The sequence below is a fragment of the Canis aureus genome, chromosome 12 (assembly GCF_053574225.1).
Source record: "Canis aureus isolate CA01 chromosome 12, VMU_Caureus_v.1.0, whole genome shotgun sequence".
In the NCBI taxonomy this organism is placed as follows: domain Eukaryota; kingdom Metazoa; phylum Chordata; class Mammalia; order Carnivora; family Canidae; genus Canis; species Canis aureus.
The window spans coordinates 45,041,007-45,055,100 of NC_135622.1; the positions used below are offsets into that span (position 1 = coordinate 45,041,007).

The window sequence follows — 14,094 nt, forward strand, 5'->3', positions numbered from 1 at the left end:
TTTAATTTTTATTTTTAAAAAATTTTAAAAGATTTTATTCCTTTATGACAGACACACAGAGAGAGAGAGAGAGAGAGGGGCAGAGACACAGGCAGAGGGAGAAGCAGGCTCCATGCAGGGAGCCCGACATGGGAATCGATCCAGGGTCTCCAGGATCACACCCTGGGCTGACACGGTGCTAAACCACTGGGCCACTGGGGCTGCCCAGAAACAGACTTTTTTTTTTTTTTTAAAGATTTTATTTATTTATCCATGACAAAGAGAGAGAGAGAGGCAGAGACACAGGCAGAGGGAGAAGCAAGGCTCTGTGCAGGGAGCCCGACATGGGACTCGACCCCGGGTCTCCAGGATCATGCCCTGGGCTGAAGGTGGCGCTAAACTGCTGAGCCACCAGGGCTGCCCGAGAAACAGACTTTTTAAAAAAAATTTTTTATTCATTTGAGAGAGAGAAAGAGACAGAGCACAAGCAGGGGGAGCAGTAGAGGCAGAGGAAGAGGGAGAGGTAGGTAGCTTCCTGTTGAGCTGGGAGCACAATGTGGGGCTTTATCCCAGCACTTGTAGATCATGACCTCAGCTGAAGGCAGACGCCTAACCATCTGAGCCACCCAGGGACCCCCATTAGTTACTATATTTAATGCTTCATCTGAGCAGTGTGATTACAAACCTCAGGTCTTTAGCCCTACTTGCCACTGGTGAGTAACCACTTTTCTGCAAAGAGGATTAAATAAGGCCATTGGCAGTATAACTGAAGTTACTTCTGTTCTTGGGACTTGTGTATGCAACATCTTACTGTATTTCCTTACATGAGATAGATTTAGCCTAAAATTACAGCACTGCACTTGTTCTTTTCCTGACCCTCCTCCCCAACTCTGCTGTCTTGAGCATGGATAATAAAAATTAGAAGCTTCATTGTCTCATGATAATTATGAAATTAAAAAAAAAGATTTATTTATTTATTTATGATAGACATAGAGAGAGAGAGGCAAAGACACAGGAGGAGGGAAAAGCAGGCTCCATGCTGGGAGCCTGACGTGGGACTTGATCCCGGGACTCCAGGATTGCGCCCTGGGCCAAAGGCAGGCGCCAAACTGCTGAGCCACCCAGGGATCCCCTAATTATGAATCTTTTGAAGTGTTTTTGCTTCAGCTGCTTTGGGTGTCAGGACTTCCCTCATACTGTACTGCACTTGACTTTGCCCTCCTCAATACCAGGGTATTGTTGTCCATTTAGATGGTACCTGTTTCTTTGAGTTATTCAGTTATTTTTATTTTATTATATAATTCTGGAGTTTTTGTCCTTGAAGATCTATTCCTGCCATCATGGGAAGTGTAGCCTATTGTACTTCTCTGCCATTGCTTCATTTTTTGTAAAAATAAACTGCCAGGATGCTGGCTTTTTATATTTTCCCAAAACCAAAACTAAAATTTTGTTTTAAACAGTACAGTGTTCTGGGAGTGCCTGTGTGGCTCAGTTGGTTGAAAATCTTACTCTTTTTTTTTTTTAAGTTATTTTTTAAAATAAATTTTATTTATTCATGAGAGACACAGAGAGAGAGAGAGAGAGAGAGAGAGACACAGGCAGAGGGAGAAACAGGCTCCACACAGGGAGCCCGACATGGGACTCGATCCCAGGTCTCCAGGGTCACGCCCTGGGCTGAAGGCGGTGCTAAACTGCTGAGCCACCAGAGCTGCCCTGAACGTCTTACTCTTGATTTCAGCTCGGGGTTGTGAGTTCAAGCCCTACGTCGGGCTCATGGCTTAGTGGGGAGTTTGCTTGAGATTCTCTCTCCCTCTCTCCCTCTCTCTCTCTTTCTGCCCCTTCCCCTACTTCCTTGCATTTGTGAGCTCTCTCAAACAAACAAATAAATAAATCTTTTAAGGAAACAGTATATTGTTCTATCTTGTGTGTTATTCAAAACTTCCTTATTTCCTTCAAAGGAAAATTATATCCAGATATTCAAGGAAAATATTATGATGGTGTTTATGTGACTTTTACCACATATTTTTACCAGATGTGTATGTCATTTACTTTCATTACTTGGGTTTTACTTTAAGGGGTTTTTGGTTTGGATTGGGTTGTTTTTCGTTGGGTTTTGTTTTGTTTTTTTGGGGTGGGGGTTCTGGGTACTAGATCCTAGATCACATTATTTGTTTCTTTCTCTGAGTTAAAGTACTTTATTATCTTTTAAAAAAATTTTTTAAAGTTGTTCTCTTTTTAAAGTAATCTCTACATTCAAGATGGGGCTCAAACCACAATCTTAAAATCAAGAGTCAGAAGCTCCATAGATTGAGCCAGGCAGGCACCCCTAAAGTACTTTAAATATATAGATCTGCAGTCTGTATTCTATAATTCCAAAATCTAAAATGCTTGAAAGAATTTTTTTCATATATTTGATATCAAAACTTGTTTGATAATAGCACTTCTGCTAAACTGACATAAAAGTACATATATTATTAGTATATCTGATTTAGTGTAAATATTTATGTTTTAATGTGTTAGGTTATGGGATGCTGTCCCTAATCCTTCTGATGGTGCTTCATAATAGATGGCATATCATGTTACTTTTCTAAAATTCAAAAGATTTTTATGCCTAAAACACTTGACCTTAAGTATTTTGGGTCAGGGATTGTAGGCCTATTTATAGCACTGATTACAGTGTCCTGTGGCTTTGTTCCCTTATCTATCTTTCTTTTTCTGAGCTAAGTAAGAATTCCTCCTTGGGCCTACACACAGACCCTAGTTTATTGGCCTAAACAGAGTGGGCACATAATACTGGAATTGAATACTATTAGATGGGGGCAAACTTGTACCAGATGGATTATTGAACTACAGATAACATGTTTTTTTACTTGGTCTTATTTTCTTTTTAAGCATTCTTTTTTCTGCTTCTGTTTTCTTTCTTCTTACTGGAATCTTGGTTTCATCATTTACTAATCATATGGTTTTGTTATTTAACACCCTTATATGTTAAGTTTTTTCATTTATAAGAATGGCCTAACAATTTTGCCTGCCTCAAAGGATTGATGTGAGGGCTAAACAGAATGCTTCCTAGAATTTAGCACTTCTTTTGTTGTTAATGTAGTTGTTATTGATCATGTCCTCTTGGTTACTTTACTAACATACCGTTCCCTTATTAATGGACTTTGAAGTCATTTTCTGTGCTTTAACTTATAACACTGCTGGGTATGATCCTTCATATATGGCTGCAAGTCCTTGTAACCTTATTTTTTTAGGATAGATAGAATTCAATTGTTGGATCACTGGGCCCTAATATTTTTTCATTTCAATGGATACTTTTCATGATACTTCACTAAAGCAAAATTGAGATGGAGTGGGGAAGGCAGCAGTTTTTAGTTCTGTCAGCAATCTGTTAGAGTGCTCACTTGCTTTTATAACCATACCAGCAATGGATTTTTATCAATTCACTTGTGTTTTTTTTTTATTTAATTACTTTCTTTATCTTTATTTATTTGAGAGGGAGTGCGAGAGAGAGTGTACTCATGAGCAGAGTCAGGAAGGTACAGAGAGATAGAGAGAGAAGCCTGATGAGGGACTCAGTCCTAGGATCCCAAGGTCATGATATGAGCTGAAGTCAGATGCTTAACTGACTGAGCCACCCAGGCACCCCTGTTTTTTATTTTAATGTAATTATAGACTCACAGGACATTGGAAAAAGTCCATGCATATGTCACCCAGCTTCCTCTGGTGGTAACATCATTATAAATATAGTATAATATCAAAACCAGGCGTTTGATGTTAGCATAGTACTGTTAACTTGGATTCATTTGCTTTCTTCCAATCTGATCAATGGTATCTTGATTTAATTATTTTCCCCCAAACTTAATAAGTTTGGGCTTCTTTTCATGTGTTCTAGTGACCATTTATGTTGCATGTTTTACAATTATTCATATCCTTTATTTTTTTTAAATTTTATTTATTTATTTATTTATTTATTAAGATTTTATTTATTTATTTATTCATGAAAGACAGAGACAGAGAGAGAGAGAGAGAGGCGGAGACACAGGCTGAGGGAGAAGCAGGCCCCATGCAGGGAGCCTGATGTGGGACTTGATCCTGGGACTCCAGGATCACACCCTGGGCCAAAGGCAGGCATTAAACCGCTGAGCCACCCAGGGATTCCCTCCTTTATCTATTTTTTGTTAGTATTTTCCTAAAAGCAGCTCTCTTAAGGCTATTCATTGTTTTGTCTGCCATATGTTTTGCAGTTTCTTATTTCAGCCTTATATACTTTCTTTTTTTTTTTTTTTTAAAGATTTTATTTGTTTATTCATGAGAGAGACACAGAGAGAGAGGCAGAGACACAGGCAGAGGGAGAAGCCGGCTCCATGCAGGGAGCCCGGATGTGGGACTCGATCCTGGGATTCCAGGACCACGCCCTGGGCCCAAGGCAGGCACTAAACTGCTGAGCCATCCAGGGATCCGCATCTTCATATACTTTCCATAGAAAGTTGGTTGATTTTGTTTTTATCCTATGTAGAGCTTTTTTATTTTTATGTAGTCAATGTGTTTCTCTTTTGTGGTTCTTAGGCTTTCTTTCTTATTTAGAAAGGTTTATCCATCTAGCAGGTTATATACTATTTTCCTTTTTAATTTTAAGATTTTATTTATTTGAGAGAGCATGAGCGGGGGGAGGGGCAAAGGGAGAGGTAGAAGCGGACTCTGTGCTGGATCCCAGATCCCTGAGATCATAACCTGAGCCGAAGGCAGACAACCCACTGAGCCACCCAGGTACCCCCTATTTTCCTTTTAATATTTTCTACTTTTTACTGTTTGGTCTTTAATCCATTTGGAATGTGTTTTGGATATACTGTGAGAATTCTTTTTTTTTTTTTTTTTTTTTACTGTAAGAATTCTTTTCCTCAGATGTGTAACAGGCTATTCCAGCACTACTTAACATAAACTGTTTTATTCATGACTCTTTTGGTTGCTTATGACTTTAAAACCTCAGCAATTCCAAAGGTAGGAGTGGCTTGAGGCAAGGCTTGATATAGTGGCAAAGTAATATTGCTAAAATTATTGCTGTTTTCCTTTTTTATTTTTCAGTTTAGTGCCTTTTGGGGTGCTGTATTTTTCCCTGTAATTCTTACCCAACACTTCCTTTGTCTGTCCTGAGTGGTGTTTACCCCAATCCCAGATGCTTTCCTGATGGTCACATGATTGAAAGTTTTAGGCATTACTTCCTCTTACTGCTCAGGGGAAGAGAAAGAAGGTCTTTCTGAAGCTTTTCAGCAGAGCAAGTTTCTTAAGTGCCCAAGTAAATATCTCCTTAGATTGTTGCCCCAAATTAGGTCATATGTCTGTTCCTGAATCTTTCCCTGTGGGGTGGGGAATGGGGTGTACACAGAAATGCTGATTGGCTTTTTATACCAGGAAATGTGGCTTAACAGTTTGGATTTAAACCTGTGATGCACATGGGATTAATTCTGTCTCAACCACCTGTATGAGGATGAGAAGGGGGATAATGTTTCATGGGAAATTTTAGGTATTGTCTCCAGAAGAGGGTTCAAGTAGATGCCAGGTAGTAAAACCACAGGTGACCAGGTCATGACTCTGTCTCCTTCCTACTACATAGATCATAGAGAAAGGTACAGAATTGTACAAAGGTACAGAAATTGCACCTTTTACATTTATTATGATCTGTTTCTGAATTTTATTCTAGTAGCAGTCCAGGGTGTTCATTTGTCTATTTATCCTGTCCTAGAAGCATACTGCTTCAATAATATAGTAGCTTTGAGTACATTTTAATATCTTCTTAACAAGGCTTCTATCTTTTTCCCCCAGAAATTTCTTATATATTTATTTGATATGAACTTTGGGATTCTGACTAGATTGCATTATGCATATTTTTAAGATGGAAATTCCAAATTATATAAAAATATCTATAAGAATCAAACTGAAGACTCAATACTTTCTTTAGCAAAAATTAAAAAAAAATTTTCTTGCTTGCCCTCCATTGTCTTTACAGTTTTTGACCCTCAACACTTTCACAAATATCAGAAGGCAATGAACCATGGTCCTGCTCACCCCACAGAGAACTCCTATTATTGAGTATTCCCAGGATAACTGGCAGCCTCTTCTAGTAGCCTTATTCGGGTTATTGAGTGTTACCAGCAGAGAACTGAGAGGGAGAACTGCTGGAAATGTTCAGATAAGCTGCCTTATCCCTCAGATCTGAGGAAAAAAATTTTTAGTACTATAGTTATAATGAAGGAAGTTACTACTTCAGTTACTACTGAAGGAAGCTGGGTGACATATGCATGGGACTATTTTTCAATTTCCTGTGAGTCTATAATTACTTTAAAATAAAAATTTTTTTACATCTTCCGTTAAATTGCTATTTGTTATGTTAGATAAGTACAAAAAGATAGGAAAATAAGATGTGATAACAGAAAAGAAAATAATATATTTATAGTTTTTACAGATAATTTATTATATTCCTAAAACTCTAGAAATATGGTACATGTATATTGGAATTAGTAAACATTTAACCAAGGTGCTACATAGAAGATAAATATTCTAAAACTTACTTTATACGTCTTTAAGTGATACTGTGTTAGGTCTAAGTACAAGAGACCATTGTGTGTGTGTGTATGTGTATGACATCACTATTGTTGTACACTTGAAACTAATATAATGTTATATGTCAGTTATATCAATAAAAATATAAAAAATTAATACAAGAGACCATAGAAATGTGTTCATTTCATACCTCAGATTTAGTGTGTTGCAGTAGTCCGCAAAGAGATTTATATATATATAAAATATATATATATTTTAAGGAGACTAATATTGTTTATTTGGATCTGTATGTATATTCTTTCCTTCCCCTATTTTACTTCTGGACCTGTAAAACTTGTGTTAAATGAAGGAGAATGTTTTGTTTTGTTTTGTTTTGTTTTAATTTTAGCTTTATTGAGGTATAATTGACAAAATTGTAAGTGAAATACAATATTCACAATATATTTGTAAGACTTCTGTAAGATACATGTTTTCTTACATGTTAGATATTAGATCAGGATTAAGAAAATGAAAGAATTATTTTTCCTTCATATATATGGGGATGAATTTTATATCTATTTTCTCTATGGCAGCCTCTCTGTAGATTGTTAGACTTTTTATAGTTTATACAATGTGTTTATGTCAAATGATGTTAATCAGTTAATTTTATCTTATGTCAGCGTTACAGAGACAGAAACTAATCATTGTGTTCCTCTTGGTTTTGTTTTTGCTTTTTTGCAGTGGGACTTCTCCTCTTGCATGCCTGAATGCAATGCTGCACACAAACTCCCGAGGTGAAGAGGGCATCTTCTATAAAGTTCCAGGTAGAATGGGAGTATATACTTTGAAGGTAAATATTTTTGTTAAGGCATCATTTATAAAGTAAAATAAAAAGTGACTATATCTAAATGATATTTGTATCATAGACACAGAATTCTGTTCTTGAAGAGCTCATTTTTAGGAAAAGGTAATATGTAATATGTTCAACTCTGTATCCTGTACATTTTTATACTAATCTGTGGCCATCTGTGGGTAGACTAGAGAAGTAACTATTTTTTATTCTTTATGATAATACTGTCTTGAAAGGATGAACTGAAAATGACTTCCAGTGACTTTTTGAAGGACCTCACAACATTTGAATAATAAGTGTTAACTTGGAGCATACAGACCTGATGCTTTATAAATTGCTATTTAATTCTCCATTATAGTTCAGAGCTGTGGTTCTTCTTTTTTTTTGTAATAGAGAAAGCCCACGTTCAGAAGATTCGATTTTCTTGTTTAGTGTTCATCAGATAGTGTAAGAACTGGAATATGGACCCAGATCTGACTGGATTCCTGAGCTCATGTTCTTTTTACCATACCAGCCTTGCTGATTTCTAATTCTGGCACCGAGAAGACACTTGACTTTCAGTGTCCCTTCACTTACAAACCAGAAAACCAACTCAAATGAGCTTGATGGAAACAGAGTTTATTAGTTCATATAACTGTAGATTCTAAGGAAACGGAGTCTGGACCCAGGAGCTCAAATGATATCATCAGGGATTGATCTCGGCTTTCTTTTGTCTTCATTCTCAGGCAGGCTGTCTCCTATCATACATGACTTCACCGTTAACCCCCACTCTGCAGGATGTAAATCTGGAGAGAAAAGCAAGAACTAAAGTGGGAGCCCTTCAGTTAATTCTGATGTGGCTTAATTGGTTTGGCATGGCCCATGTGCCTATAACTGAATAATCGCTGTTGCCAAATGCATTGAGTCTTCTGATTGGCTATACATAGGTTCACGATCACTCTTGATGTGAGGTTGAGGATAAGTCCTCTGCCAGATGAATTCAGGAAAGGGATTGTTTGCCAAAGGAAATTATCAACAGAAGGAGAATTAATGCTTGGCATGCACTGACTATTGTCGATGTGTATGTGGGACTCTTTCCCTTCTTTTTAGCTTTCAGCTGTAGTCAACACTATGCTCAGTGGTTGTAGTAGCCCACTAACATTACAAAGTTCTAATTTACCTATAATACCTCCTTATTCACTTTGTTAAACTTCTTATGATTACAGGGCTCTATTCTCACAGGGAGCTTTTTGCATTGCTTTAAGGTTCTAGCTGTTCTAGACCTTCTGTATTGTTAATAACACTAATTAAATGCCTACTCAATGCTGGACACTGTAAAGACTATAAAGAAGAATAAACTGTGGTCCCTGAGTTCTCGATGCTCGCATAGTTATTGAAGTGATTACATACTGACAAAATGTACTGTGATATAAAGTACTATAAGGCATTGTCATAGGGTAGAGAAATAAAGCTTAATTTTGAATAAGGGGATCTAGAAAGCTTTTGTTTGTTTGTTTGTTTTTTAACTTAAAATGTTTGAGTTGAACTTTGGCAGATAACTAATGGGGGGAAGGGCCTTCAGGATAAGGAACTAGCTTAAGCAAAGGCATAGAAGGATCCAGAATGGATTTGAAACTAGAATAGATTGAAGTGGTTACCTTCATCTGTGTGTGGGTTAGTGTGGTAAGGAGTTGGGGGTGGAGTAAGCATTCGGTGAAGATCAATTTTGGAGGCCTTTTGAAAATCTGACTTAGCAGTTTTCGAGAGGGGAGGGGGAAGGAGAGTGCTGAGGAGATGGCAGAGGTTTTTCAGGAGAATAGTGTGATCAAATCTGTGTTAGGAAGATAATCCAAACTGGATAGATTTAAGGGTAAATCAGGGATTGTTTGTAAGAGATAATTGGCTTGAACTATGAGAGTGGTAATAGAGGCAGGGGCAAGGGACATTAGAGAAATAAAATATATACTATAGAATGGGCAAAAGGAGGGGTGAAATTATTCTGAGATTCGGGGCATTCATAGTTGACCAGATGATCCTGCAAGGGGTCACAGGTTTAAGCTCAACAAGAGTTATATTTGTACTTAAAATACTTGTTGAACCTACAGGTCAGGAGGTCTGGCTGGCAACTAACTCTGTAAAAGTTGTTCCACATTTTGAAGGAAAGAATAGAAAAATATGGGCTGTGTATTTTTTAAGAAAGTATACAACATCAGAAATGGCTTAGAGAGAAATGGCACTAAGATACAGACATAAGTGGGAAGTAACAGTTCCTTACTAGATCAGAGGTTTTATCTTGGCTATAATGTGTCAGTTGTAGGAAGGAGAGTCACATATCAGAATTATTTTTTATCTGATTATAAAGTGTGGGAAAATAAAAAATCTATTGAGGGGAAAAAAGAACTATCCATAGTTCTATAACTTCGAAGTTCACTAATGTGTTTGTTTACATGTGTATATTTTTATATACTACATACATACATAGTAGCTAATATATTTTGAGTTCTTATATGTCAGGCACTATTCTTAAGTATTTTCCATTTAACTCATTTAATTTCGAATGATCTCTTAAGATAGGTACTATTATCTCCATGTTATAGGCAGGGAAACTGAGGCATAAGAGGTTAAGACTTTGACCAAGATTGTATAATTAGGAAAAGATAGAGCCAGAATTCAACTGCAGAAAGTCTTAATTTCCTAGTTCTTCATCTTGCACCTATCCTACTGTATCTCTCACATACTGTGCTGACACAGGTGTCTTTTCTGATTAACATTCTCACTATTCAGTTTAGAAACCAAAGATTCCTGTGAGTTTAATAAAAAATTATTCCTTTTAGGGTACCTGGCTGGCTGTCAGTAGAGCATGCTCGGGGTTGTAAGTGTGAGCCCCACATTAAGAGTTTATTTTAAAATAGAAAAACATTTGTTTTAATTATTCCTTTTGTATTTGACTCTGTTACTTATTAACCAATATTTAGGAATCAGATTCTCAAATAGTGAACTATCTCTCCCTATCCAGATTCAACTCAATTCACAATACTTAATGATACATACACACAAATACATATCTGTGAATGATGACTAATAGGTATCTTTTACAAAATTGTTACTGTATAGTTTTTTTATTCTGAAAACCTTCTCCTTTACTTGGACTTACATATACCCAGTTTTTTTTTTTCTTCTAATTTAAGCCTCTGTATTATGCTTGCATATGATTTTCATGTATAATTTTTATCTTTGGATGTAGATGGAAACATTAGCTAATTTGACCCAAAGAAGAGAGATGACAGGAATTCCAAATAGATTACTGGTTCTGCTACTGAATTCTATAATATTAAAAATTTATCAGCACAGTTAAGTTGCAATAACGCATATTAGAAATTTAATTCCTATTTGCTGAAATGGTAATGATTAATCCTAATTGGATGCCTACATTTTCAGAAAGATGTGCCGGATGGGGTGAAAGAGCTATCAGAAGGTTCAGAAGAAAGCAGTGATGGTCAGTCAGATTCCCAGAGTTCTGAGAACAGCAGCAGCAGCAGTGATGGTGGCAGCAACAAGGAGGGAAAAAAGAGCAGGTGGAAAAGGAAAGGTAAATCCACCTGATCGCTCAATAAAGTATTGAATGCTATACGACAAAAGCCCTTGTTAGTAGCTCCGCTTTTTTCAGACCCCAGGACAGTTCATCTCTTTCCCTTCCCTCTAGATTGGTAATGTCCTAGAATTTCTTGCAATGATGGAAATGTTCTGTGTCTGTGTTGTCCAACCTAACACGGCCAGTAGCTAGTCTACAGAGCACTTGAAATATGGCAGTTTGAATAAGGAACTGAATTTTTTATTCTTTTTAAATTTTAATTTAAATAGCCACATGTGTCTAGTGGCTACCAGTTGGATAACACAGCTCTCTAGGTTTTACCTGGGTTTATATTCAGCTCTTGGTCATCCCTAGCCTTTTTGAAGGATGCTGTCATCTTACTTGCCTCTTTAATCCTCTCTTCTAAACTTGAACACTTATTGCTCTAATAGCTCTCTACTTAACCAAGAAAAGAATGCTTTTCATTTCTACTAGTAAAGACTAAATTTAATCTGCTGTTCTTTGCTCTCCCCTGCTTGGTGTCTGCTTTATAGCTTACCCAAAAAACTTTTTTTTAGAGAATAATGTCTTTGTTGCTGCAGCTTCTTTGGGATGGATTTTCCACTTAAGGATACATTTTATTAAAAAAACAAAAAACAAAACAAAACAAAAAGGATACATTTTATTACCTATTCTTGCTAATTATTCATAGCTTCTTGTCAGAGTCTTCTTGAAGAGGGCAAATTGTTTTTACCTCAGTTTTTATAAATTTAGCTATACATGGCAGAGCAGATTTAAGTCAACTCCTGATGATTCCTTTACAAGGATTAATGTAATGGTATTCTAGAACAAAATGACATCCAAGAATTTCCCTAGCCTGGATATCCTCTTAGGTTTGTGTTACGGACATGAGCTGTCCTTAGATCTAGAATACTTGATTCATTAATTTAAGTGCCTTTGGAATTATTGATGTGGAACTGTATCAGAAAAATAGTCTGATTCATTACCATTCCTGCATTCGTGTGTGTGCTACTCCTGGAGGGAACTAAGATAATTGGTGACATCATTTGTGTTCTCTGGTAAAGCTACCACACATGCAGTTTGGGCAAATTTTATAAGAGGATTTTAGTTTTAAGATCACAATTACTTGGAGAGTAACCCAGACCTCAGGTGTTAGGAACAAATAGAATAAAGTCAAGATAAAGTTAGTACCTGTGACCAGTATTCTTGAGAGATATACATATATTAAAATCAATAGTGATGATTGAAAGGAGGTGTGGTCCAGGCCCTACATTCCTCAGAGTCCACTAAGGATGTTTTTTGGAAGAATGGAGCCAAAAGTGTTAAGACCTCTATCTTTCCTGCTTGTCTGTGGTTTAAACTTTCTTTCTTTTTAAAGATTTATTTTTATTTATTTAATTTTTTATTTTTTATTTTTTATTTTTATATTTATTTTTATATTTATTTATTTATTTATTTATTTATTTATTTATTTATTTATTTATAATAGGCACACAGTGAGAGAGAGAGAGAGAGAGAGAGAGAGGCAGAGACACAGGCAGAGGGAGAAGCAGGCTCCATGCACCGAGAGCCCGATGTGGGATTCGATCCCGGGTCTCCAGGATCGCGCCCTGGGCCAAAGGCAGGCGCCAAACCACTGCGCCACCCAGGGACCCCTATTTTTATTTATTTTAGAGAGAGAGAGCCCACAAACAGGAGAGGCAGAGGGATCCCAAGCCAGCTTTACACTGGGCATGGAGCTAGTCACAGGGCTTGATCTCACAGCCCTGAGATCATGACCTGAGCTGAAACCAAGAGTCAGATGCTTAACCAACTGCACCACCCAAGTGCCCCACCTAGTTTAAACTTTTAATTCTGGAAGTTGTTGATCTAAGATTAGGAACCAAGCCAAATCATCAAGCAAGAGAAACAGCAAGATTCATAATTTCCAACAAGATGTGGCTAGAAACAGGGAAATCAGTAACTAAGTAGGCCAGACTAGCAAATTTGGGAACAGAATCATGGTCTTGGGGTCATTCCTTTTCACTTTTCAGTAGCCATATATGCTGTAGTAGCTGTTTGTTATGTGTTTGTTAAAGTTACATGTTTGTTAAAGGCAATCTCTGAGAAATTAAGGTGAATGTACTGTGATACAGGAAGATCTAAGAACTAACAGTAGAATCACATTGTCAGTAGGTTAATAGATTTTTTTTAAAAAGATTTTATTTATTTATTCATAGGAGACAGAGATAGAGAGAGAGGCAGAGACACAGGCAGAGGGAGAAGCAGGCTCCATGCAGGGAGCCTAATGTGGTACTCGATCCTGGGTCTCCGGGATCATGCCCTGGGCTGAAGGCGGTGCTAAACCGCTGAGCCACCTGGGCTGCCCATAATAGAAGATATTTAACAGCAAAGTAAGAGCAAATTTGGAATTGTGGTCCAGATAAACTATTCTGTCATGCCTTTGTACTCATTCCTCTTCTAGAAATTATCACATTATTGAATATTTACCCTCCATTTACATTAAGATGAGATGTTCTATAAAGATCTTTTCTGATGATATGTAGTTTATTAAACTGAGGACAGGCTATATATGCTGTTTGGAAGGGAAAGGGAAAGGTGCAAATGATGTCATACGGGATTCATGTTTACCCTTTGCTGAGCTACCCTCAATGAAGAATGATTTAGTTTCTAATAGAATGTGCTTCTCTCGTTCATGGGTCATACATAGGTATTTGGCATAGATACATAAATTTTTAGGTATATGTTACATAATCTGTGAATGTTTTCGTAGCCCAGTGTAAATTGACGTGGAAAATTTGTAGGTAGCAGTGATAGGGCAACAGGGCAGTTCTAAATCAGTTATAGTTATTAATAAAGGTAAAGCAAAGTAATTGTGCTTATTCCTTTTTCTTATTTAGGGCTTTTACTCTCAATCTGACATCACTTATTTCAAAAGCTTTGTAAGACAGGAAGAACATTGAGATAGTATCAAAACCCACTTCCTTTTATGTACAAAAATAAAGAGCTCTGACAGCAAAACTGATACTTCTAGTTGAAAATCGATAGAAACTCTCTTGATAATAGGTATACCTTTCAGCCAAATAGAAACAGAGAACAGAACTTTGAAATTCAGTCCAATATCAAAACTAGTTTATTGATTTCCAAGTTCTTC

At 36.9% G+C, this 14,094-nt stretch overlaps 1 protein-coding gene and 1 long non-coding RNA gene across 10 annotated transcripts in view; one reads left to right on the plus strand and one right to left on the minus strand.

Moving 5' to 3' along the window:
- The window catches only part of ASXL2 (ASXL transcriptional regulator 2), a 334,480-nt gene that overhangs the window by 271,089 nt on the left and 49,297 nt on the right, over window positions 1-14,094 (plus strand). For 2 of the 4 annotated variants that reach the window (XM_077843861.1, XM_077843862.1), the window contains exons 3-4: window positions 7,261-7,369; window positions 10,787-10,937. In XM_077843861.1, coding sequence (XP_077699987.1) covers window positions 7,261-7,369; window positions 10,787-10,937 — 260 coding nt within the window. Of the gene's footprint in view, window positions 1-7,258; window positions 7,370-10,786; window positions 10,938-14,094 lie in introns of those variants that run through there. The other 2 variants (XM_077843863.1, XM_077843864.1) reach the window with 2 other exon arrangements.
- The window catches only part of LOC144281112 (uncharacterized), a 71,722-nt gene continuing 65,599 nt past the window's right edge, over window positions 7,972-14,094 (minus strand). For all 6 annotated transcript variants that reach the window (XR_013349563.1, XR_013349561.1, XR_013349564.1 and 3 more), the window contains one exon: window positions 7,972-8,154. This is a non-coding gene — a long non-coding RNA (uncharacterized LOC144281112). The remainder of the gene's footprint in view (window positions 8,155-14,094) is intronic.